The sequence below is a fragment of the Cetorhinus maximus genome, unplaced genomic scaffold, assembly GCF_964194155.1.
Source record: "Cetorhinus maximus unplaced genomic scaffold, sCetMax3.hap1.1 HAP1_SCAFFOLD_1061, whole genome shotgun sequence".
In the NCBI taxonomy this organism is placed as follows: domain Eukaryota; kingdom Metazoa; phylum Chordata; class Chondrichthyes; order Lamniformes; family Cetorhinidae; genus Cetorhinus; species Cetorhinus maximus.
This window is the reverse complement of record NW_027597003.1, coordinates 22,046-48,545: the sequence shown is the minus strand read 5'-3', so window position 1 is coordinate 48,545 and position 26,500 is coordinate 22,046. Positions and strand designations below refer to the sequence as shown.

At 49.3% G+C, this 26,500-nt stretch overlaps 1 protein-coding gene across 1 annotated transcript in view; it reads right to left on the bottom strand.

The window, feature by feature from the left end:
- LOC144675627 (cohesin subunit SA-1-like) overlaps positions 1-26,500 on the bottom strand; it is a 71,201-nt gene that overhangs the window by 26,016 nt on the left and 18,685 nt on the right. Inside the window, exons 8-24 of the mRNA XM_078536270.1 lie at positions 24,922-24,998; positions 23,968-24,172; positions 23,380-23,531; positions 22,956-23,029; positions 22,585-22,708; positions 20,487-20,585; positions 20,070-20,149; positions 19,109-19,216; positions 13,743-13,857; positions 10,421-10,538; positions 9,623-9,726; positions 8,790-8,882; positions 7,902-7,991; positions 7,527-7,730; positions 6,612-6,682; positions 4,514-4,601; positions 2,793-2,873 (exon numbers count right to left, since the gene is read on the bottom strand). Of these exons, the coding sequence (XP_078392396.1) occupies positions 2,793-2,873; positions 4,514-4,601; positions 6,612-6,682; positions 7,527-7,730; positions 7,902-7,991; positions 8,790-8,882; positions 9,623-9,726; positions 10,421-10,538; positions 13,743-13,857; positions 19,109-19,216; positions 20,070-20,149; positions 20,487-20,585; positions 22,585-22,708; positions 22,956-23,029; positions 23,380-23,531; positions 23,968-24,172; positions 24,922-24,998 (1,883 nt within the window). The remainder of the gene's footprint in view (positions 1-2,792; positions 2,874-4,513; positions 4,602-6,611; positions 6,683-7,526; positions 7,731-7,901; positions 7,992-8,789; positions 8,883-9,622; positions 9,727-10,420; positions 10,539-13,742; positions 13,858-19,108; positions 19,217-20,069; positions 20,150-20,486; positions 20,586-22,584; positions 22,709-22,955; positions 23,030-23,379; positions 23,532-23,967; positions 24,173-24,921; positions 24,999-26,500) is intronic.

Genomic DNA, 26,500 nt, shown 5'->3' with positions numbered 1-26,500 from the left:
CAAGTGATTAGGAAGGATAATAGGATGTTATTATTTATCGTGAGGGGAATTGAATACAAAAGTAGGGAGGTTACACTTCAGTTATACAGGATGCTGGTGAGAGCACATCTGGAGTACAGTGTGCAGCATTGGTACCCTTATTTGGGGAAGGATATAAATGCATTGGAAGCAGTTCAGAGAAGGTTTACTAGACTAATACCCGGAATGGGCGGCTTGTCTTATGAGAAAAGTTTGGACAGGCTAGGCTTGTATATGCTGGAGTTTGGAAGAGTAAGAGGCGACTTGATTGAAACATAAGATCCTGAGGGATCTTGACAGGGTCGATGTGGAGAGGATGTTTCCTCTTGTAGGAGAATCTAGGGCTAGGGTTCAAAAATAAGGGTTGCCCACTTAAAAAAAAAAAGGGGAGAAATTTTCTCTCAGGGGATTGAGTGTCTTTGGAACTCACTTCCTCAAAAAAAAAGTAGTGGAAGCAAAGTCTTCGAATATTTTTCAGGCAGCGTTAGATAGATTCTTGATAAGCTAGGGGGGTGAACGGTTATCGAGAGTAGGCAGGAATGTAGAGTTGCGATTACAATCAGATCAGCCACGATCTTATTGAATGGCGGAGCAGGCTTGAGGGGCTGAGTGGCCTAATTCTGCTCTTAATCCATACGTTCATGACACTCGGTCCCCTTATCTAAGTTATTAATGCGGGCGGTGAGGCCCGAGTACTAATCCTTGCGATGCCTCACAAGTTAGAGCCTTGCCAACTTTAAAATTTCCATTTATGCCAAGACAGTGCTTTGTTTGCTGTCCACTAACGAACTTTCAACACATCACCCCCAATCGCAAGTCTTAATTTTGTGCAGTAACCTCAAAGGTCACTCTATCAAATATTAACCGTTCCTGGTCTTCCATCATATATTTGAATGAAGTTTCCCCAACCTACTTTAGCCACCTCACATCCACACAGTTCACTTTGTTTATATTTAAGACCCTTCGTTTCGGACTTTAATTATTTTCAAACTCAATTTAAAATACTATGGTATTATGATCACTCTTCCCTAAAGGTCCTTTTACTACAAGGTTATTCAATGGCCCTCTCTCGTTACACAATACTGGATCCAAAATAGATCTGGCCCCTAGTTGGCTCCTCGACATACTGATCCAGAAAACTATCTTGAATACTGATTCCACGCACGTCATCCACACTATTGCTGCAAATTTGAGTTGCTCAGTTTACATAAAGATTAAAGATTCCATGATTACTGTATTACCCTGATTGCATGCACCTCAAATTTCCTGACTTCCAATATCTGCCCTAAATTAAGACTGTTAGGTGGTCTATAATGTTTTCTGCCCTTTGTTGTTTCTTATTTCCACCCAAACTGATTCTACTTCCTGATTTTCTGAGCTAAGATGTTTTCTCTCCATTGCCTTTATCCTATACCTTATTATCAGGGCTCCCACCTCCCCCTCCTCCATTTTGCCTCTCCCTTCTATAAGTTTAAGTATTCTGGACTATTTACTTTCCAGCTTTGTCACTTTGCAATCACATCTCCATAATGGCTATTACACCAAACCAATTAATTTTTATTTATGAATCTAATCTGTGGTGAATCTTTCACGCATTCAGATGGTGTCTTTACGCTTTGACCTTATTCTAATTTTCCTGCTGTTGCCTCAGTCACTAATGTCCTATTACTTTTGTTACTCTCTCTGTCACTTCCTGACCCACTCTGCTCATTTATATCCAAAACGCTGCTCTGCTTGACAGCCTTTACATTTCTCTTGCAGTTTTTGAATTTACCCTTCCCCGAATCCTCTCACCACTTCCTTTTATCGGGTTAAAGTCCTGTCTACTACCCCAGTTATTCGATTCGCAGGACACTGATGCCAGCCCAGTTTACACAGCTTCCTCCTTCCCTGGTACTGGTACCAGGGGCCGATGAGGTGAAACTCCTACCTCCCACACCACTCCTTCAGCAATGCCCTTAACCTTCTGATTATCCCAAAGCCAAGCGCCGCATGGGTGAGCTAACCACCCAGACTTTATTACCTTTGATGTTCTGCTATTTAATTTGGACTCTAACTCCTCAAACTCTCAGCAGAATATCATTTCCCATTCCACCAATGTGAGAAGGATGTTATTAATGGAATGGAGCACTTTACCATTTCAGATGCTTAACAGAGAATGAAACACTCCCAGGACACGTATAGCATGAATTAAATTTAGAGTAAAGCTCCCTCTACACTGTCCCCATCAAACACTCCCAGGGCAGGTACAGCACGGGGTTAGATACAGACTAAAGCTCCCTCTACACTGTTCCCATCAAACACTCCCAGGACAGGGACAGCACGGGGTTAGATACAGAGTAAAGCTCCCTCTACACTGTCCCCATCAAACACTCCCAGGACAGGTATAGCACGGGGTTAGATACAGAGTAAAGCTCCCTCTACACTGTCCCCATCAAACTCTCCCAGGGCAGGTACAGCATGGGGTTAGATAGAGAGTAAAGCGCCCTCTACGCAGTCCAAAACACACACAGAGCAGGCACAGCACTGGTTAAGTGTCAGTACCTTCAGCTACTCTGCACCATGCCCAAAGGTGATACGTCTTTCCCATTCAGCACAAGCCACCTGACAGCTCTATTGGCACAAGATTGCAAACTGCGCACCAATAAAACCTTTGAGGAACTCTTTTGCTCTATATCCCACTATCAGTTTGACTGAGGCTGCACCCTCTTATTTGGAGTGGGGTGCTGGCAGCTAGCTGTGGAAGCCCAGCAGACAGGGTCGGCCAATCTTACCTTGGTTGCTGGATACTCGGAGATGATGGCCAGTCTCCAGAGAATATGAAAGTGAGCACAGAGCAATGCTTGAATAATAATCTGGGGAATGAGAGAGAGAGGGAGAGAAAAATCAGCATGACCACAATATCTTAACATTCGGCTGACTCAGCTGTCTGTGCCCACAGACAATAAACTGGATCTATACTCTTTGGAGTTTCTAAGAATGAAAGGTGATCGCACTGAAGCATAAAAGGTTCCGAAGGGACTTGACGGGGTAGATGATGTGAGGATTCCTCCCCTGGGCGGAGAGGTTGAAACAAAGAGTCATTGTCTCAGGGTAAGGGGTCGGCTGTTTAGGTCTGAGATGCGGAGAAATTTCTTCACTCAGAGGGTTGTGAATCATTGGAGCTCCCGACCCCAGAGAGTTCAGTCGTTGAGTTTATTCATGACTGAGATGGATAGATCTTTTGGACTCAAAGGAAATCGATAGGATTTGGGGATAGGACCACATAATTGGAATTGAGGTAGACAGGGTTTTATTGAATAATGGAGCAGGATCGAGGGGCTGAATGGTCTACTGCTGCTCCTAATTTTCATAATCTCCTGGAAAACCTGCTCCAGCCCTACCAAACGGGCATGTAACAGAATTCCGAGTCCAGTGAGGAGCTTGCGGAGAAAGTGGCTGTGACTTCACATCCCCGAAACTATTCAACAAAAAGAGGAGTGCATTGTGGGATGATGAGTGCCCCTTGTAATGTCAGTCATTTCTCAGTGGTTAGCACTTGTGCCTCGGAGACAGAAAGTCATGGGTTCCAGTCCCACTCCAGAGACTTGAGCCATGACCAAGCTAACATGGGGAGGCAATGTCGCGCTGTCAGAGGGCCAGGGCCGAGGGAGCGATGTTGAATTGTCCAAGGGCCAGGACTGAGGGAGCAATGTCGTACTGAGGGCCAGGACCGAGGGAACAATGTCGCACTGTCCGAGGGCCAGGACCGAGGGAGCAATGTCGCACTGTCCGAGGGCCAGGACCGAGGGAGCAATGTCGCACTGTCCGAGGGCCAGGACCGAGGGAGCAATGTCGCACTGTCCGAGGGCCAGGACCGAGGGAGCAATGTCGCACTGTCCGAGGACCAGGACCGAGGGAGCACTGCACTGTCGGTGTGGCCGATTCTCTAATGAAACATTCAGTCTACTCTATCTGGTGGATGTAAAAGATGTCAGGCACTACTTAGAAGAGCTCAGGCATTCGGTGCACTATATTAGCCAATAAACATCCTTTAATCAACATCTAAATCAGATCATCTGGTCAGTATTTCAATCCTGTTCATGGGATCTTGCTGTATGCAAACTGGCAGCCATGTTTCCTACATTACAAAGGAAAGACACTTCAAAAGGACTTCATTGGCTGTCAAGCACTTCTGGACATTCCAAGACACTCGCTCAGTCTAATAGTGGCCCTAAATATCCATTTGCCATTATTGATCACATGTCAAACAGAATTCGGAGAAGGTGCAGGGACTCGGGGTCCTTGACGTACATCCTAGACCCACACTTGGAAGTTTTGCTGCCCATCGACCAGGGAAACCCAGAATCACTGACTGTCCGACATCATCTCCAGGCAGTGTGTGCAGGCTCAGCAGAGCCTGACCTGACCTGACCTCTGCCTCAGAAAGGCATTCTAAAGAATTTCATACACTGTTAAACCAGGAGCTGGCTGGCACGCAGATACGTTGCTTTACCTGTTCCGGGATCTCCCCTGTGTCAATCCCTCGTTCCAGGACACGGCAGCAGTTGTCAAATAACTCCCATCTGGTAAGGTCATGGGCGCTGTGAAGACAAGAGTCAGGCAGATTGAGGACACCAGGTCTCACTCAGGCAGCCAACAAGAACAACTTATATTTATGTAGCAACTTCGATGAAAAGAAAATCCCAAGGTGCTTCACAGGAGCATTGTAAAACAAATAAGACACCAAGCCACATGAGCTGTTAGGGCAGATGACCCATAGCTGGATCAAAGAGGTAGGTTTTCAGGAGCTTTGGAAAAGGGCTGGGGGGGGAAGAGGTAGAGGGGTTTAGGGAAGAATTCTGGAGCTTAAGGTCGAAGTAGCTGAAGACACGTCCACAAATGGTGGAGCTATAAAAACCGGAGATACTCAAGAGACCAGAATTAGATGAGCACAGGTATTTGAGGTTGTTGGGGCCAGAGCAGGATACAGACATAGGGAGGGGGGCGAGGCCTGGGAGGGTTTTAAAACAAGGAGGAGAATTTTAAAATCTCGGTGTTGCCAGACCTGGAGGTCAACGTGGACTAATGAAGACCGGGGTGGGGGGTTGATGGTGAACATTAGGAAATGGGCAGCAGGGTTTGGGATGGCCTCAAGTTTACGAAGGGCGGAACATGGGAGGCTGGCCAGGAGTGTGTTGGAATAGGCAGGTCTGGATGTAACAAAGGCTTCAGATGAGGAGAAATTTCTTCACCCAGAGAGCGGTGAGCCTGTGGAATTCGTTACCACAGAAAGTAGTTGTGGCCAAAACATTGTATGTTTTCAAGAAGGAGTCAGATGTAGCTCTTGGGGCGAAAGGGATCAAAGGACATGGGGAGAAAGTGGGAGCAGGCTATTGAGTTGGATGATCAGCCATGATTATAATGAATGGCGGAGCAGGCTCGAAGGGCCTAATGGCCTACTCCTGCTCCTAGTTTCTATGTTTCAGATAAGGGCTTCAGCAGCAGATGAGCTGAGACAGCAGCTGAGGCCGGCAGTATCACCGAGGTGGAATTAGACCCAGTGATGGTGGGAATGCGTAGTTAGTGGCTCATTTCAGGGTCAAATAGGACACCAAGGTTGAAAACGGTCTGGTTCAATCTTAGAGAGCGGCCAGGGAGAGGGATGGAGTCGGTGCTTGGGGACCAAAGGCAATGACTTCAGTCTTACCAATATTTGATCGGAGTAAATTTCTGCTCATCCAGTACTGGACGTTGGATAAGCAGTCAGACAGTTTAGAGACAGTGGTGGAGTCAAGCCACGCAGACATGCCCCGTTCTGCTTTTGGCCAAGCTGAATTTAAAGGGGCGGCAGCAGCAACGACAGAAATGTAACAATGTCAGGTTTCAACGGTCACTCCAGCCTGGGTGATTAACCCTGGATTCAGGTGACCCGGGTACCTGGGCACAATGTGATCAGCGCACCCGAATGGGTAGAAACGTGCCACGCAGACACTGGGGGAGAGCCAGCTTTGTGGGTGAGGATTCTGCTTCAGAGGAATAGGCAGACGCGCGAAAGATCCCAGATACACGAGCAGAAAGTAGCTCGAGACAAACCCACACGTGAATCCAGCGACCTTTTCTGCCATATGATTCCATGCTGTCCGGATTCCACCAAGAGCTGGACAGAATTACGCAGAAACCCGACACCGTGGCTTCAGGAAACTACTCTGGATACAGGCCAAATTATTGCCTTTAGCAGTTGACCTGTTTTATGTCTGTTAGTCCATATGGAAGACAAAATCTCGTTTGCTACATTCTTTACTGTGACTGTATCACTGTCAGGAGGCCCGTACATAACATCCAGCAAAGCTTTACATCCTTTCTTATTAATCCTACCCAGTGTTTCCACTGTGTGCTCACCTGAACTGATTTATTTCCCTTCAGTTGCTGTAAACCCTTGTCTTTTAGCCATACTTCCACTGACTTCCCCATTTCTGAGTGTTTCTGAAAGACCGAACAGCCTGGAATGTGAAGGCTGGTTATACCCAGGAAACCAGGTTGCTCAGAGTTACAGGGCCCCAGTAATACCCGGGGTTTCAGGCTCTCTCGGACACACTTAATGCCATACTTACTTGTAGAGGGCGGTGATTCTCTTCAGTGATGTCGCCACCGTGTACAAATTATCCTCATCGGTCTCTCCTACCTGCAATCACAGAGACCAACTTCAATCACACCCATCGGAGCCCAATGTCCCCCACTCCTCCCCACCCCCACTGTTAAGTCACACCATCGGAGCCTACTGTCCCCATTCCCTACCTTCATTGCTCCCCAGCCCTGACCCCTCCCCCATCCAACATCAGTCACACCCATCAGAGTACATCATCCCCCACTGCCCTCCACCCTCATTGCTCCCCACCCTCCACCGCTCCCCCAACCCAACGTCAGTCACACCTATCAGAGCACATTTGCCCCCACTGCTCCTCAACCCCCACCATCAATGCTCCCCAACCCCCACCGCCCACCCACCCCCACCCCAACCCCAACGTCAGTCACACCTATCGGAGCATATTGACCCCCCACTGCTCCCCACCCCAAACCTCCCACACCCATCGGAGACCCCATTGTTCCCCACCCTGACCCCACACCTCTTTGCCCTTTTGTCTATGACATCTTTTGGGTATCTCCACCTATCATTGGCCCTCTATCCAGCTCTACCTGTCCCACCCCCCCTTAAACCAGCTTATATTTCACCTCTTTTCTATTTTTCCTTAGTTCTGTTGAAGAGTCATACGGACTCGAAACGTTAACTGTGCTCCTCTCCGCAGATGCTGTCAGACCTGCTGAGTTTTCCCAGGTATTTTTGTTTTTGTAAAGGAGTGTAAAGATGTCGAAGGGTCGTAGGGCGGGAGATTAGAGATAGGGAGGGACGAGGCCTTGGAGGGATTTGAAAACAAGGATAGGTAGTTTAAAATGGAGTCATTGTTAGACTTTGAATCAGTCATTCTCATACTGCCTCCAGGTAGCAGTGAAGCCACAAGCAGACTGACCTCATGCAGTAGTTCCTCCACGGAATGAGTGAATATCTCAACCAGCGTGTCGACGATCTGGCTGCGAGCAATATCCACACGGTTCCGGATGGTGTAGTCCTCGTTACACAAGGTGTAGTATGCCCGGCTACAGGCCTCCAGCACATCCATCTCTGTGTGCTTCTCGACAATGTCCCGGATCTGCTTCAGCAGAAGGTCCAAATACTGGCAACAGTTGGAGAGAGAGAGAGAGAGAGAGAGACAGAGAGAGAGAGTATTAGCTTGGTGTATGGAGCAGGTGGGGGGCTGACAGCAGAGGGATACATGGAGGAAGCGAAAGAGGGAGTCAGGCGAGAGCGCTATTCCTGCACGTGTCCCTCCCACACCTGGTCTTACCTTCTCCAGTCGCCTGCTGCAGTAAACGTCCAGGTCGAAGAAACCAGGGATCAGCAGCAGGTTTGCCACTTTCTCAGCATCGGCAGAATACTGAAAATCAAGAAAGGTCGGGCATCATTAAATGGCCCCTTGGTTCCTCCCGCATCAGCAAACAGCCAAGCCCCTCTGTAATCAACCCCTGCCCCTCCGGAAACCAGCCCCCTTGTACCACCTCTGTAAAAGAATGCCCACGCGCCGATAAGCACCCTCCACTCGCCCTGACACCAACATATGAATGAGGAGGACTAGGCCACTCGGCCCCTCGAGCCTGCTCCGCCATTCATTAAGATCGTGGCTGATCTGACTGTAACCTCAATGCCACATTCCCACCCACCCCCAATAACCTTTCAACCCCTCGCTTATCCGGAATCTATCTACCCCTGCCTTAAAAATATTCAGACTCTGCTTCTGCCGCCTTTTCAGGAAGAGAGTTCCAAAGACTCACGACTCTCAGAGAAAAAAATTCTCCTCATTTCTGTTTTAAATGGGTGACCCCTTATTTTTAAACAGTGACCCCCTAGTTCTAGATTCTCCCACAAGAGGAAACACCCTCTCCACATCCACCCTGTCAAGACCCCTCAATGAAATCGCCTTACCCTTCTAAACTGCAGTGGATACAAGCCTTGCCTGTCCAACCTTTCCTCATAAGACAACCCTCCCATTCCAGGTATTAGTCTAATAAACGATCTCTGAACTTCTTCCAATGCATTTAGATCCTTCGTTAAATAAGGAGACCAATACTGTACACAGCACTCCAGGTGCGGTCTCACCAACACCCTGTATAAACAACTCTTGATAAACAACTTCACCCTAACCAGATGCTGTAGGATGATGTCCCCCTCCCCTTACCTTGGCCAGGAGCTGTGGGATGATGACGATTAGATGCTCCGACAGTTTAACCCGGTCGTCCATCTGTTGCTTCTTTTCTTTCACAGTCAGCAGCTGTTTTGACACAAGAAAAATTAGAGAATTCAGGCTGGAGAGTTCAGGGACACCTGGCCCATACCCTGACCCCTCTCACCCTCAGGGCCATCTGATCCACATGACCCTGACCCCTCACCCTTGGTTACCATCCAAACCCTGGCCTCTCACCCAGGGTTGCCTGACCCACACTCTGACTCGTCCCCATGGTCACCTGATCCATACGACCCTGTCGGCTCACCCTTGGTTACCTCATCCACACCTTGAGCCCTCACCTGAGAGTCACCTGACCCACACCCTGACCCCTCACCCCCTTGCTTACCTGATCCACACTGCACTGATCGCTCAACCAGTTACGTGATCCACACTGTATAGACCCAAGCCCCCCCCCCCAGGGTCACCTGATCCACACCACACTGACCCCCAGGGTCACCTGATCCACACCACACTGACCCCCAGGGTCACCTGATCCACACCACACTGACCCCCAGGGTCACCTGATCCACACCACACTGACCCCCAGGGTCACCTGATCCACACCACACTGACCCCCAGGGTGACCTGATCTACATTGTTCTGACACTTTCACCTCATTCCCTCTCTCACCCTCCACTCCCCCAGAGGGTGCTGGCTGCCAGATGCCCCCCTACCTCCACTGATTCCCTGACTCCTCCAGAGCTCCAACTCCCCCAGCTCGAGTCCCCTCTTGATGTTCCCAGGCTGTTAGAGAATGTCCAGGATGCTTGGGAATGCAGCATTACCTTCTTTCCTGAAACCCTGCCAATGGGTGGGTGACCCTCCACAGCCTGTCGCATAGAGCACACCATCAGTTCAATCAGAGCACTCTCCTCTCGGTCACTGAGCCCTGCAACACAGGGAAAGTATTGTCACAAAGGAACCAGCTCCCAATCATAGGATACAATAACACCCCATCCTAATCTAGCGCATCCCCACATGCCCCTAGTATGGCTCCAGATGCACCCCATATGCAGAACTCCCAAGCGCGGCCCCACATGAACGCGTCCCCCCTCACCCTCTACAAGTGCAGCCCCACACAAGCTACTCCTCCCTATCCCCAAGCGCGGCCCCACATGAACGCGTCCCCCCTCACCCTCTACAAGCGCAGCCCCACACAAACTACTCCTCCCTATCCCCAAGCGCGGCCCCACATGAACGCGTTCCCCCCTCACCCTCTACAAGCGCAGCCCCACACAAACCACTCCCCCCTACCCCCAAGCGCAGCCCCACAGGGCTCCCCAGCGCAGCCCCACTCACATGCCCATACTGGGAACTCACCCTCATCTTCTTCAATCTCTTCCAGACGCAATCCCCCCCGCCCCCCCTCCACCCCCTCAACCCTACCACCCAGCGCAGTCCAGCAGCACCAATGCCTGCGTGAGGCACGGACTGTCGGGTTATGAGCCGAGAGTTCTCAACAGTCCCGGATCTCACTCCCATTGTCACACTCTAGCGGAAGCCTGATGGCAGCATCACATCGCTGAGGCACCACCTCGTGTCACTGCACCGTCCCCCTCACACAGCCCACGCCAGGAACTCACCCTCCTCATCCTCTCCAATCTCTTCCAGAAGCAACTCCGTCATCCCTTCCCAATCCTTCAGCACTGAGCCAGCATGGTCCCACAGACTGTCCACTAGGTATGCGCAGTGCTCATGGAGCTGAGGAGGGAAATGGATAAGCAGAACAGAAGTGGGTCAGCAATCAGGGCAGGAAGAGAAAGAGAGAGAAAAAATGTTCATCTTTGCCAGCATTCGAGAATAAAGACATCTGCGCCAATGGGAGCAGATTACCCAATCTGCTCGAAGGGGCAGTGCAACTGTCCTTTGACTACATGGATTAAAGAATGCAATACAAAAACATAAGAGATAGGAGCAGGAGTAGACCAGACAGCCCATTGAGCCTGCTCCACCGTTCAATACGATCGTGGCTGATCTTGGGCTTCAACTCCATTTTCCTGCCCGTGCTCCATATCCCTTAATTCCCTGAGACACCAAAAATCTGAATGTATTCAGTGATGGAGCATCCACAACCCTCTTGGGTACAGAATTCCAAAGATTCACAACCCTTTGAGTGAAGTACTTTTTTCCTCATCTCAGTCCTAAATGACCGGCCTCTTCTCCTGAGACTGTGCCCCTGTGTTTTAGACTCCCCCGACCAACGGAAACAATCTCTCAGTGTCCACTCTATCAAACCCCTTCAGAATCGTGTAGGTTTCAATAAGGTCGCCTATCAATCTTCTAAACTCCAGAGAATATAAACCCAATTTACTCAACCTCTCATCAGAGGACAACCTTCTCGTCCCAGTGAACCTTCGCTGTACCACCTCCAATGCAAGTTTATCCTTTCTTAAACCTGCAGGCCAAAACTGGGGATGGGGGGATCAGGGGTCATCCCTTGTCTTGCAGTGGACTCCACCTCCTGTACTATTTCTATAGCACACCCCAAGGGGCAAACAAAGCATTTAGGTATAGCGGCAGACACCACGTGTCTCACACGAGCCCTAGGCTTGCTCGGCCTTTCAACCACAGATTGTTCACGCTTTCACGAGACATCAGAACAAAACCTTAAGTGGTATTTCTGGCCAGAGCATCAGTTCAGGTCAAATTCACTTTATTCAATCAGGACTAATTCTCTTCACAAAATAACAAGGACGATATACACCTCCACATTATATTTTTCATTCTTTCTTGGGATATGGGTGTCACTGACAAGGCGGTGGTGAGCTGCTTTCTAGAACTGCTGCAGCCCTTGTGGTGTAGTACCCCCACGATGCTGTTTGGGAGGGAGTCGCAGTATTTTGGCACAGCAACAGTGAGGGAACAGCCATACGGCTCCAAGTCAGGGTGTGTGGCTTGGAGAGGAACTTAGAGGTGGTGGTGTTCCCATGCATCTGCTGCCCTGATCCTTCTAGGTGGTAGAAGCTGTCGAAGGAGGCTTGGAAAGTTGATGCACTGCATCTTGTAAATGGTACACACTGTTGCCACTGTGCATCTGGTGAAGGGAGTGAATATTGAAGGTGGTGGATGGGGTGCCAATCAAGCAGGCTGCTGTGACCTTGATGGTGTTGAGCTTCTTGAGTGTTGTTGCAGCCACACTCATCCAGGCAAGTGGAGAGTATTCCATCATTCTCCTGACTTGTGCCTTGTAGATGGTGGACAGACTTTTGGGGGTTAGGAGATGAGTTACACTCTGCAGAATTCCCAACCTCTGAACTGCTTTTGTAGCCACAGATGCACAGCTAGTCCAGTTAAGTTTCTATTGAATGGTAACTCCCAGGGTGTTGAAGGTGGGGGAATTCAGTGTTGGTTAGAGTTAGATTCTCTCTTGTTGGAGATGGCCATTGCCTGGCATGAGCGTTACTTACCACTTATCAGCCCAAACCTGAAAGCTGTTAGGTCTTGCTGCCCGTGGACACGGACTGCTTCAGTACCTGAGCAGTTACGAACGGTACTGAGCATCATGCAATCATTAGCGAACGTCCACACTTCTGAGGTTATGATGCAGGAAGGGTCAGTGATGAAGCAACTGAAATAGGTCTAGGACACTACACTGAGGAGCTCCTGCAGCAGGTCCTGGGGGTTGCTTTTCTGGACAAAGTACCTTGTGACTCCCCGACTGTAGTCTAACCCATTTAATTTACTCAGCCTCTCAATCCTAAAACAACCCTCCTCATCCCAGGAATCAATCCGGTGAACTTTTGCAGTGCCGACTCCAATGAGAGTGTATTCTTCCTTAAATATGAAAATCTCTTTTGTTGATACACTGTTGAAGTTAAATTCGATATCCGTTCCTCTCCCACTCTGCTCATCTTTACTCAAATCACTCCTTTATTCTACTGCCTCGACTTTCCTCTTTCGATTTCTAAAAATCCCTTTACCCGATGACCCTCCACCCAAACCTAACCCCCTCGACCCTCTTTTAGTTGAAAGCCCTAGCCAAGTTGTATGATTCACAAGGACATTAATCCCAGCCCTGTTTAAGTGAAGCCCATCCCAACAGTTCCCTTTTCCCCCTGTACTGCTGCTGGTCTCCAGTGAATCGAAATGTAAGATTCTGAGGAGGTTTCACAGGGTAAATGCTGAGAGGATGTTTCCTCTAGTGGGGGAATCTAGAACCAAGGGGGCGCCGTTTAAAAATAAGGCATCTCCCATTTAAGATGGAGATGAGGAGGAACTTCTCTCAGGGGTGGGGTTGCTGGTGTTTGGAATTCTGTCCCGCAGCGAGCTGTGAAGGCTGGTTCATTGAATACATTCAAGGCCGAGTTAGACAGATTTTTGATCGACAAGGAAGTCAAGGGTTATGGGGGACAGACAGGAAAGTGGAGTTGAGACCACAATCAGATCAGCCATGATGTTATTGAATGGCGGAGTCGGCTCGATGGGTCGAATGGCCTACTCATGCTCCTAACTCTTACGATAATCTGCCAGAGAAGGTAATGCAAAGAGGGCGATATACAGGAGATCAGGCAGCAAGGAATGGGCAGGGCCATGGCAGGTAGTGTACAGGAATGTCCAGAAAAGGACAGGTTATTCATTTTGAAAAATTATCTTAACTCCTTGGGATGCAGCTCAACATGGCATTGTAATTCGTTCTTTAAAAACGCCAATTGCCTTGCCTGCCAAAGCGTTGAGCACAAGCGCTCATTTATACCCGATCATTACAGGGACCGACTGTAACACAGACACTGTTTCTCAGTCCTGACCAACTCACTCAGCACAGAGCACAGTGCAGGCCAGGTCCTCCTGCGCTCCATCAGCCTTGGTACAGAGACATTGGCTCTGGGTCTCTCAGGTCACCACAGCACTACAGGTTTTGGGACAGGTGGTGGAGGTTACCCATTGAACAGCAACATTACTACACACCTCACTCTCCAAGAAAAAGGTGAGCAGCAATTTAATGAATTCTCCATTGACACTGCGCTTTCCTCGGTCTTTAGCCACAGCCTCCTCGTGTTCTGCATCATAATGTCTCCGCAGCCTAAAAGAGAAACAGAGAATGGCACCCGATCACAGCTCTGACACGCAATCGGGGTCAGCACAGCACAAGGTCACTTACATTCATCAGTGGATCCAGGCACCATATGGAGTTACCACGTATATCATACAAACATGTGAATTAGGAGCAGGAGTAGGCTATCCTGCCCCTCGAGCCTGCTCTGCCAATCGATTAGATCATGGCTGATCTGACTGTGGCCTCGACTCTACCTTCCTGCCTGTCAATCCCTTGTCAATCAAGGATCTAACTCAGCCTTAATAATATTCAATGGGCCCAGCCTCTCTGGGGAAGAGTGTGCCACAGACTCTCAACCCTCAAGCAGAAGGAAATTTCTTCTCACCTCCACCTTAAACAGAATCCTCTTATTTTTGAATTGTGTCCCCTAGTTTTAATCTCCCCCACGAGGGGAAAACATCCTTTCAGCATCCACCCTGTCAAGTGCCCTCAGGATCTTGTATGTTTCAATAAGATCACCTCTCATTCTTCTAAACTCCAATCGATACAGGCCCAGCCTGTCCAACCCTTCCTTATAGGATAATTCCCTCATTCCAGGAATCAGCTGAGTGAACCTTCTCTGAACTGCTTCTAATGCAGTTATATCTTTTCTTAAATAAGGAGGCCAAAACTGTATACAGTACTCTAGACATGGTCTGACCAATGCCCCATACAACTGTAGCAAAACATCCCTACACTTTTATATTCCATTCCCTGAATGAACAACAACATTTCATTTTCCTTCCTAATCACTTGCCGTACCTACATACTAACTTGTTGTGATTCAGGTACCAGAACACCCAGATCCCTCTGTATCTCAAGAGTTCTGCATTCTCTCCCCATTTAAATATGCTGCCTTTCTATTTCTCCTGCCAAAGTGGACAAGTTCACATTTTCCCACATTATACCCCATTTGCCAAATATTTTCCCACTCATTTAGCCTGTCAATGTCCCTTTGCAGACTCATTGTGTCCTCTTCACAACTTATTTTCTTACCTTTATGTCATCAGGCAAATTTAACAACCGTATATTTGGTTCCATCATCCAAGTCATTAGTGTAGATTGTAACAGCTGAAGCCCCAAGGCCGATCCCTGAGACACTCCCCACTTGTCACATCTTGCCAACCCAAAAATAACCTATTTGTGCTACTCTCTGCTTCCTGTTAACTAACCAATCCTCTATCCATGCTAATATGTTACCCACTACACAATGAGTTCTTATTTTGTGTAGTAACCTTTGATATGGCACCTTGTCAAATGCCTTCTGGAAACCTAAGTAAAGCACATCCACAGGTTCCCCTTTATCCACATTGCTTGTTATTTCCTCAAAGAACTCCAAAAAACTAGTCAAATACGATTTATCTTTCACAAAATCATGCTGACTCTGCCTGATGGCACTGAGATTTTCGAAGTGCCCTGCTATAACATCCTTAATAATAGATTCCAGCATTTTTCCTATGACAGATGTTAAGCTAACTGGCCTGTAGTTTCCTGCTTTCTGTCTCCCTCCTATCTTGAATAGAGTTACATTCGCTATTTTCCAATCTGATGGGACCTTTCCAGAAATTAGAGAATTTTGGGAAATCAAAACTAATGCATCCACTATTTCAGCCGCCAATTCTTTTAAGCCCCTAGAACCAAGTCCATCAGGACCTGGGCACTTGTCAGCTTTTAGTTCTAATAATTTTCTCAGTACCCTTTCCCCGGTGATTGTAAACGTTTTGAATTCTTCCTTCCTTTCCCCCTCTTGATGCCCGCTTATTTCTGGGATGTTATTTGCATCCTCTTAAGATGAAGGCAGGTGCAAAATATTTGTTCAGTTCATCTGCCATTTCCTTACTTCCCATTATTAATTCCTCAGACTCACTCTGCAGAGGACCAATGCTCATTTTACTTACTCTTTACCTGTAGAAACTCTTACAACAGTCGAATATCCTTTATCCACACATCTGAAAACCAAATACATCCAAAAATCTAACTGTTTTTGAATGGCTATGCAGTTAATTTGTATGTTAATAAAGCAATGTAATATTATATTACAGGTGGAATAAGTGGGAACAAATAGTCGTTTGGTAGTAAAGATCTTGAGTATTTCTAAAAAAAAGAGACATGTTTGTCTTGCACACAGGACACTTGCGAGAATACCAATATAAGGAAGAAACAACATTGCATACTGTATGTGAAGTGTGCTGATTGGTTGGCAAGTGGCATTGCAAAGGAAACGCGCCACTGATGATAACTGACAGTTAACTGCCAAGCATTGTTTGAAATTTAAACCAGGCAGCTTGACCCCGATTGGTCAAAGTATTGCCCTGAGGAATGAGTCAACGAATGGGCTGTCATTTATTTTGTTTAGCAGAAAGAACATGTCAACACACATTGCGCCTGTTTCAGCTAAACAAAGTAAGCATGAACAGGTAAGTAGGGGTGTGGGAGTTAGCAAGTCGAGAAACAGCCTGGTATTTGTAGACGAGAGCTAGCCCCGGCTTAGGCTATTATAATGGAAGCAGGCTTAGGCCTACCATTTATACAAAAACCGGAGATCCAAAATCCAAAAATATCTGAACACCGAATGCAATCATCCCCAAGGGTTTCGGATAAAGGATACTCGACCTGTATCTGTTTCTATATTTCTAGCTAGCTTTCTCTCCTACTCTAATTTCTCCCTCATTGTTCTTTTTTAGGCCATTCTTTGCTGTTTTCCATGTTCTGTCAATGGTGTACTCGCTCTCCCTCTCCATAGCCCTCGCTCATCCCCTTCAGACCAAGGTGCCACCTCAAATACTTTCAATCCCATTCTGTTGGCCAGTGCTGCCCACAGTGTAGAGGCTGTTGTAAACCCCACAAGCTCTATATTAACTCAATGATTGCAGCGCTGTTAGATCGGTGACTGGTGAAACTTCCCCCACCATCATGAAGTTGCTAACGCCAGCTCACCGCACCGTTCCTGGTGCAATGGGCTCCTGCAGTATCCTGATCTTCCTTGCCACGCACTCACTCTGCACTGGGAGGCAGTGTGGATTTGCCCGAGCCAGTCACCAAACTTCCCTACACGCAATTTACAGAGCGATCAATGCATAGAATTCTCAGGAGCAGAAGTCGCCCCTCCCATTAGAGACCACATTTAGAATATTGTGAGCAATTTTGGGCCCCGTATCTCAGGAAGGATGTGCTGGCCCTGGAGAGGGTCCAGAGGAGGTTCACGAGAATGATCCCAGGAATGAAAGGCTTAACATATGAGGAACGTTTGAGGACTCTGGGTCTATACTCGATGGAGGTTAGAAGGATGAGGGGGGATTTGATTGAAACTTACAGAATACTGAAAGGCCTGGATAGAGTGGGCCTGGGGAAGATGTTTCCATTAGTAGGAGAGACTCGGACCTGAGGGCACAGCCTCAGAGTAAAGGGAAGATCTTTTAGAACAGAGATGAGGAGAAACTCTTTTAGCCAGAGAGTAGTGAATCTATGGAATTCATTGCCACAGAAGGCTGTAGAGGCCAGGTCATTGAGTGTATTTAAGACCGAGATAGATAGGTTCTTGATTGGTAAGGGGATCAAAGGTTACGGGGAGAAGGCGGGAGAATGGGGTTGAGAAACTTATCAGCCATGATTGAATGGCGGAGCAGACTTGATGGTCTGATTGGCCTAATTTCTGCTCCTACGTCTTATGGTCTTATTAGATCAAAAGAAGTAGGAGTATGCCATTCGGCCCATCGAGCCTGTTCCACCATTCAAACAGATCATGGCTGATGATCTACCTCTATGCCATTTTCCCCCACTATCCACTTTTCCCTTGGTGTATCCAAAAATCCATCAATTTCTGTCTTGAACGTGCTCAATGATTAAGCTTCCAGAGCCCTCTGGGGGAGAGAATTCCAAAGATCTGAGTAAAGAAACTCCTCCTCATCTCAGTCTTAATTTTATTCTTTTAACGGGACATGGGCGTCGCTGGCAGGGCCATCATTTGTTGCCCATCCCTAATTGCCCTTGAGCTGAGTGGCTTGGCAGGCCATTTCAGAGGGGCAGTTAAGAGTCAACCACGTTGATGTGGGTCTGGAGTCACATGTAGGCCAGACCAGGTAAGGACGGCAGATTTCCCTCCCTCAAGGACATTAATGAACCAGTTGGGTTTTTACAACAATCGATGATAGTTTCATGGTCACCATTACTGAGACTAGCTTTATATTCCAGACTTATTAACTGATTTCAAATTCCATGAGCTGCCGTGGTGGGATTTGAACCCATGGTCCAGCAACATTACCACTATGCCACGATCTCCCCGTTTTAAATGGCCTTCCCCTTATTCTGAGACTGTGTCCCCTGGTTCTACTCTCATCAGCCAGGTGAATCATCCTATCTACATCTACCCTGTCACGACCTGCAAGGATTTTGTACGTTTCAATGAGGTCCCCTTTCATTCTTCAAAACTCTAGAGAATACAGGCCCAGTTTCCTCAATCTCTCCTCATCAGGCAATCCCATTATCCCTCCAGTGCACTCCCTCTAAGGCAAGTATATCCTTCCTTAGATAAGGAGACCAATGCCGTACACAATACTCCAGGTGTGGTCTCACCAAGGCCCTAGACATTTGCATCAAGACATCTTTACTCCTGCACTCAAATCCCCTGGCGATGAGTGTCAACATAACATTTGCCTTCCTAATTGCTTTCTGGAGCTGCATGCTAGCTTTTAGTGACCCGGGAACAGGTGCACCCATGTCCCTTCGGTCATCAACGCTTCCCAAACTTTAACCATTTAAGAAATACTCTGCCTCACAATTTTTTCTAATAAGATTGTGGCCGATCCGATTGTGGCCTTAATTCCACTTTCCTGTCTGTCCGCCATAACCCTTGACGCCCTTGTCGATCAAACATCCATCTAACTTAGCCTTGCATATATTCAATGACCCAGCCTCCACTGCTCAATGGAAGAGAATGCCAATGACTAATGACCCTCAGAGAAAATTCCTCCTCCTCATCCATCTTAAATGGAAGACCCCTTATTTTACAATTGTGCCCCCTTATTCTAGATTCCGCCCCCAACTTCGTGGAGGGGGGAGGGGAGCATCCTCTCAGCATCTACCCTATCAAGCCCCCTCAGAATCTTACGTTTCAATAAGATCACCTCTCATTCTTTGAAACTTAATTTGAGGCATTAAGGCTTTGAATAAACTCCACCTTACAGGGGGGATTCCTGGTAATAAAAAGAGCGAGTTAACAAAGAGCTCGATTCCAACTTACTTCACGTGGACAAAGTGCCCGGCAGCCGTTGCGGTAGGTCGGTGAGAGGCATAAACCAGGGGGTAGACACACTCACACTCTTCATTGCTCAGTACATCTTCAGCATTCCTACGGGGAGTCACACAAAGAAAGACTGGCATTTACATGGCACCTTCAAGGACCGGAGGAAGTCCCAAAACGGCATTACTAGCCGTTATCCACCTTTCGAAGTGTAGTTGCTGTTGCAACATAGGAAACGAGGCAGCCAATTCACGCGCAGCAAGATTCCAAAGATAGCCACGAGATAATGACCAGATCATCTGTTTTTCGTGGTGTTGGTTGAGGGGCACATATTATCCAGGACACCGGGGAGAGCAACTCTGCTCTTCCTTGAATAATGACCTGTGGGATCTTTTAGCCAACAGGGAGGCCGGGACGTAAGATCCACATCGCGTCCGCAAGACAGCCTCCTCCAATAGAGGAGCACTCTCTCAGTGCTGTACAGGAGTGTTGGCCTGGATTATATTCTCAGGTCTCTTGGGTGGGACTTGAACCTACAACCATCTGACAGGAGGGAGCATCAGAAAGACTAAGACAGCTAGTTAGGCCTCAAAGTCCACAGTCACTGCACAGCCCCCAGCACAAACCCCACGGAGAGCTCAGATACATTAGAGCAACTCGTCAAGGCTCCTAACGGCAGCATTTTCCTAATCCGCAACCTCTCCAGCCTAGATGGACGAGGGCAGTAGATGCATGGGGATATCACACCTGAAAGTTCCCCCTCCAACGTCATCCAGACTCGGAACTGTATAACCGTTCCTTCACTGTCGCTGGGCCAAAATCCTGGTACTCCCTCCCTCCCTACCAGCACTGCGGGAACATCTTCACCATTTCCCCTTGGGTAATTAGGGAGGGGCAATAAATGCTGGCCTTGCCAGTAATGCCCTCATCCCATGAATCGATAAAGTATAAAAGTACTCACTGCAGAATGAGAGTCAATAGACCGACTGCTTCCACAGCAACGTCATAATCCACATCCAGGACCATGGAGACCATTCGGTCCTAAACAGACATCAAAAATGCAGGGAGTCAAACCTGCCACAGAGGAGCAGTCACAGTCAGAGAAGAGGCTGGCGCCAGACACCCAGGCCAAACCCAGAGCCCTGGGCAGCTCCGGACACGCGGGCCGAGCCCAGGCTGGCGCCGGACACGCGGGCCGAGCCCAGAGCCCTGGGCAGCTCCGGACACGTGGGCCGGGCCCAGGCCGGCCCCGGACACAAAGTTAGAGAGCAGTCCAGTACCGGTCTCCAGTCGCACTATCACTCGACTGGCGACGGTAACTTGGCCACGGCTCTGTAGACCGGCCGTTGGCCGGTGGGACAGAGGGAGAGACATTTACCTTGAATCGGTTAGTGAAGAGCTCCAGTTTCTGAGTGATTTCTTTGCTTTCGTACAGATGTTGGAGAGACTTCAAACATTTCAGCCTCACCTCCCGTTGCTGAAAGAGAAAGAGAGAGAGAGAGAGAGAGAGGCAGGTCAATGCGTTTAGGGAAAAGTTGTGGGGTTCCAAACCTGGATTTGATTCTCACTCGGCAGAGAGAGATTTCCACCCCCCCCTGCGCTCCTACACCCAAAACGAGCACAGCTCCTGGTTGGGTACAAGACAGTGAGCGAGAATAGTGATATTTCATAAAAGGGGATAAGACACGACGCATCTGAACGTGGGCCCGAGCACCGCTGCCAAACCTGTCTGGAGCACAAAGTCTCTCCAGCCTTACCCCATAGCTCAGGGGCCTGACACCAGGTTTTTGTTTTGCCCTGTTTCAGTCCGTGAATGGTGCCTCCCATCTTTTTTTTTTAACTCTTTCATGGGATGTGGGTGTTGCTGTCAAGGCCAGCTTTTGTTGCCCATCCCCATGTGTCCTCACATGTAGGCCAGGCCAGTTAAGGATGGCAGATCCCCCTTCCCTGAAGGACATTAGGGAACCAGATGGGTTTTTATGAAGTACATCCAGTACTGAGACTAGCTTTCTATGCCAGATTTATTGATTGAATTTAAATTCCACCAGCTGCCATTCGCCTGGGCCTCTGGGTTACTATCCAGTGACATTACCACTGTGCCACCATTTCTCAGTGAACACCATTCTCTGCATTGCGTCTGACCACTCCCTCTCATTGTTCAGACTACACACTGGTCAGAGGCTAGAAACCCTGCAGCAAGTAACTCATCTCCTGACTCCCCACCATCTACAAGGCACAAGCCAGAAGTGTGAAGCTCGACACCATCCAGGACAGAGAAGCCCGCTTGATTGGCACCCTATCCACAAACATTCACTCCCTCCACCACCAACACACAGTAGCGGCAGTGTGTACCATCTACAAGATGCACTGCAGCAGCTCACTTAAGGCTCCTTCAGCAGCACCTTCCAAACCCACGACTCCTAACATCTGGAAGGACAAGGGCAGCAGATAGATGGGAACACCACCACCTGCAGGTTCCCCTCCAGGTCACACACCATCCTGACTTGGAACCATATCACCCCTCCTTCACTGTGGCTGGGGCAAAATCCCGGAACTTCCCAACATCACATGGACACAGCCGCTCAAGAAGGTAGCTTACCACCACCTTCTCAAGGGCAATTAGGGATGGGTGATAAACGCTGGCCCAGCCAGCAACGCCCACGTCCCATAAAAGAATAAAAAAAGAGAAGCAATTTCTGAAGTTATGTCACAGCTGTACAGAGCTCCAGTTAGACTCAACCTGAAGTAATTGTGTTCGACTCTGGCCATTGCACCTCAGGGAGGATGTATTGGCCTTGAAGGAGGCTCAATGCAGCTTGAACAGAATGACACTGGAGCTTAAGGGGATTAAATTATGAAGACAGGTTTGCGTGGACTAGGTTGCGTTCTCTATAGAAGGTTAAGTGGTGCTCAAACACAGATTTGGTAGTTTTTACTGTATTTCCTCTGATGGCGGGGTAGGGAGGGGAAAAATCCAGAATAAAAGATCACAACAGCTAGGTTGCACAGGAGTGATGTCAGAATGCACTTTTTCACCCATGAGACCAAAACTACAATCTTCTCTACTAAAGAGATTTAAAGCCTAATTCAATCCTAATGACCAGGCCCTGGTTATTGTTCTCTCCACGCCCTCCCTCCCCAGGTTAACTTTCCAGGTCTAATGTTAGGGTGGCCATTTCGATCAACTGCGATCTTTCACCTACTCGAATCTACTACACAGCCCCTCACCATCCAAAGCCCCCATGTCCATCTTCAGAAACTTCACTGCTGAGCTGCCTAAACCCTTTTCTCATGATGCCTGGCATTTTGAGTCTCTTCCGCCATTTAACAAGTCCGCTTTCTTCCCTTCGGAACATCCTTCAACAACACGCTGACCCTCTGACCCGCAGTCAAAAAGCCAGTACACGCTGTGACCCACACAGTGTCTCCCTCTCCGCCTCCCCTTCTCCCTGAGACCGTGTCCGCAGCGCCCGTACCTTGTCATGCAACATCCAGCCGACATACTTCAGATAGCTGTCGTTGAGAAACGAGTCACTGTAACGCTTCATCCACACGCCGATCTCCTCCATACAGAGAGCCCGGATCTCCGCGATCAAGTCCCTGCAGAATGAGTGAAAGGTCAGAGTGCCGGGGAGAGAGAGCAAGGCTCAGCACAAGCGCATCACCGCCCGCACCTCCTCGGTGACAACATCGTCTCCTGCATCCCCTCGGGGACAGCACCACCCACACCCCCTCAGGGCCGCGTCCCCCACACACGGGCGCACACCCTCAGGACTGCTCCATTTCAGGATCACCTCCGGGATCTCCTGCAGGTACGGGCCTCCGCATGAAAGCGCCTTCAACTTACCGATACCGGTGGACAAACACTCCCTTGAAGATTGCATTCATCATATTCTCAATCTCCTCCTGATTCTGTTGGAGCTGCATGAGAACAGAAGTGGTAAAGGTGAAGAACTCACTCTGTGGAACAGCAGGCAATGGACACAGCAGAGTGCGGGTGGTTAGAGTTAGTCTGAGAGCACCGGTCAGCTCTGCAGCCTGTCAATACTGTCGGCCAAGCGGTCTTACCCTGGCAGCTGGGGACTGTTGCTGTGAGTGCCACTGCTTGTAACCCTGAAGGTAACGTTCCTGGTGGATTACTGAGTGTAACGCTACAGAGGGGAGACGCACACTGACTCTCAAAGCCCCTCGCGCGCACATATACCACCCACCACCCGCACCCACCCACCCACACACAGTCATACTGGGCCTTCCTATCTCTTGCTCCTCACCTCCTTGCGTTTCTGCAGCAACATCTCCAGACGATCATTGGCCCGTTTCCCTGCCGCTTTGTTCCGCTCAGTGTCGTACTGACGCTGGATGTTTTCCTGATGGACGTTCAGATTCAAGGCCACATCCACCAGAGCAGTCATCAGCTTCATCGCTGCAGACACCAAAACTGGACATCAGACAGAGAACAGAACACCTTCTCCACTGAGAAATCCCAGACACCGGCACCCCCCTCCCCGAGACAAACCCCAGACACCAACCCCCCTCCCCGAGACAAACCCCAGACACCGGCCCCCCCCTCCCCGAGACAAACCCCAGACACCGGCCCCCTCCACGAGAGAAACCTCAGACTCCAACCCCCTCCCCGAGAGAAACCCCAGACTCCGACCCCCTCCCCGAGACAGACCCCAGACACCGACCCCCCGCCCCCTCCCCCCTCCCCGAGGCAAACCCCAGACACCGACCCCTCTCCTCACCCTGAAACATCCCCAAACAGGTGACCAGGAAAGTGAGACACAGCGCCTGTGTTTCCATTGAGTTTATGGTGCAACATTCAACACAGGCTGAGCAGGACGGTGCTATAAACTCACCGGCCAGCGTGCTGGTGTGTCTGAACGCTCGGACTTGGGAATCAGAGAGTCCGGTCAGCAGGGAGATCAGCGTATCCACCATGTATTCATCATAGATGACGTTGTACTGACACTGGCGCACCAGCACAGCGATGAATTCACAGAAATTCAGCCGGAACTTCTTCCACACTGGGCCAGCCATCGACAGAGGATAATCACCACTGTCCTGAAATAGGAGAGAAGGAATCACATAGCGCTTCCCCCTTTGCAGAGTAATTACACAAAAAGCTGCACTCTCTCCCCCACACACGGCCTGCAAATCCTGGAAACACACACACACACACAACAGAACAGACAGTGTGTGGGGGGACGCCCACAGAGTGGGGAATGCCCAGACACACCAGCACTCTCACCCTGTTTTACCCCCGCACACAGCTCTCTGCCATTCGATTAGAGAAGCTGTCGTAAAATGGCCAAGCAGGTTCTGCACAGAACGTACGTGACTGACCGACTGGCCACTCACCACCCTGGGCTGGGCACGCCCCAAGCTTTGATGGGGTCGGAGTCTGTACGGGTCTGAGCCCAACGTCCTACTCTTGCTTTGTGCCAAAGGTCACTAGCCCCAGCCAGAGTTTTCCTTGGATGCCAAACAGGAGCAGTCAGGGTTCCACACGGTCACTCCAGGCACACACACTCCACTTCCAGGCACGCATGGAGCTACACGGAGTATAAACAGGGGAACGTAGGAACTGAAGGGGGTTCATTCAGCCTCTCCACCCATTGAATGAGATCATGGCTGATCCTATCCTAACTCTACGTTCCTTGGTTCCAATAACGCTTCATACCTTTGGCTAGCAAGACTAACTTCTGCTCTTGATTCTCCTGCCCAAGTCATTAATAGATTCGGTAAGCAGTTGAGTCCCCAGCATGGATTCTTGGAGCATAAACAAGGCAACTGGCATTCCCCCTTCATACCTCGTCAAATTCCTCGGTCATCTTCCGGATTATCTCCGCATTCTGCAGCTTTCGAAACATCTCCGAGGTAACAACACCTGGAATAATGGAGAAGTTATGGGATGAGTGAGCCAGACTAGTCTAAATGACAATAACCCCTTCCTTCTCAGTGCCACTCTCAATGCCTGATAGGGACAGAAGGAGGCCATTTGGCCTCTTGAGCCTGTTACACAGGAACAGGAGGAAACCATTCAGTCCTTCAGCCTGTTGTACAGGGATAGGAGGTGGCCATTCAGCCACTCGAGCCTGTTACAGGAACAGGGGTAAGCCATTCAGCCCCTCGAGCCTGTTACAGGGATAGGAGACGGCCATTCAGCCCCACGACCCTGTTACAGGAACAGAAGACCATTCAGCCCTTCAAGCCTGTTACACAGGAACAAGAGGCCATTCAGCCCCTCTAGCCTGCTCCACCTTCTCTCCTTTATGCTACAGCCTTTCCTACCCCACCCCTAGGTTCTGCCCTCCCCACTCTCACCACAACACAAAGTGCTTGGAATAATTCTGCTGCGTTTGTACTTTTTTTTTTTAAACGGCCTGTGACAGCAAAAGGGCTGAGGTTGGAGAATGCCCACACCCCACTGAACACCTCCCAGCAATCGAACGATGTAACAGGGAGAGGGAACACATCCCACGGCCCTTTCTGAGCTCGAATCAACTCGAGAGAGATTGGGAAAGCTGCCCAGAAGAATCAGTCAGAAGATGTTCAGTCCGATCCGGGGTCTGTGTCTCCCTCAACCGGTTCTAAACTCCGGCAGCTTTGAGCAATGGATTCCACCAGAGCGGCAATCCAGCTGGAGAGCAGCCGTGGCTCAGGGTTGGGAGGGGGGGCGGCAGGGTCAGGCGGGCTGTAAGCCTCTACAACCCCCCACGATCGAGAAGCCCATGCCCCAGCCCAGAAAAGGGACGGATGCTCAGGGTAGGAACTGTGAGGGCTATTAACGTTGGAGTCATGCTACAATGGAGCACGTGCTTTAGCTTGTGATGGAGGGCAGCTGCCATAAATCGGGGAAATATTATAGGGAATTATTCCAAATGTATAAAAACCAGTTTACACCAGGTGTAGGCCAGGAACAAGGGAATCTGTGCCAGTGCTGTGTCGGACTGGTGAATAAACCTGGATTAGGGGAAAGACAGGCTCCAGATGCATCGTTTTCTCAAAGTACGAAGAGTGACTTTAACAACAGCATGGATTCGTGTGTAGGATAAGGGACTGGCGGTGGTGGTGGTGGGGGAAGGAAACCACCTCCAGCTTCAGAACAAAGTTGGTTATGTGAAATTAGTGAGCCAGCAGGAGGAGGCAGAGATTGCTCACTTCTTCAGGAGGATGCACAGCGCTACCCCACCACCTCCCACCACACACCCCCCCGCCCCCTCCCACCCCCACCCCAGACCGAGTAAAGGTGGCTCTGACCCTGCAGCAAGTTCATCAAACACCGCAGCGAGGGCGAACCAAAACAGGCCTCAGCACCCCAGGTGAAGGAAGGAGGCGGAAATCCCACAAACCCGTCCTTTCTACTCCGACAGCTTCCTCTTGTTTTCC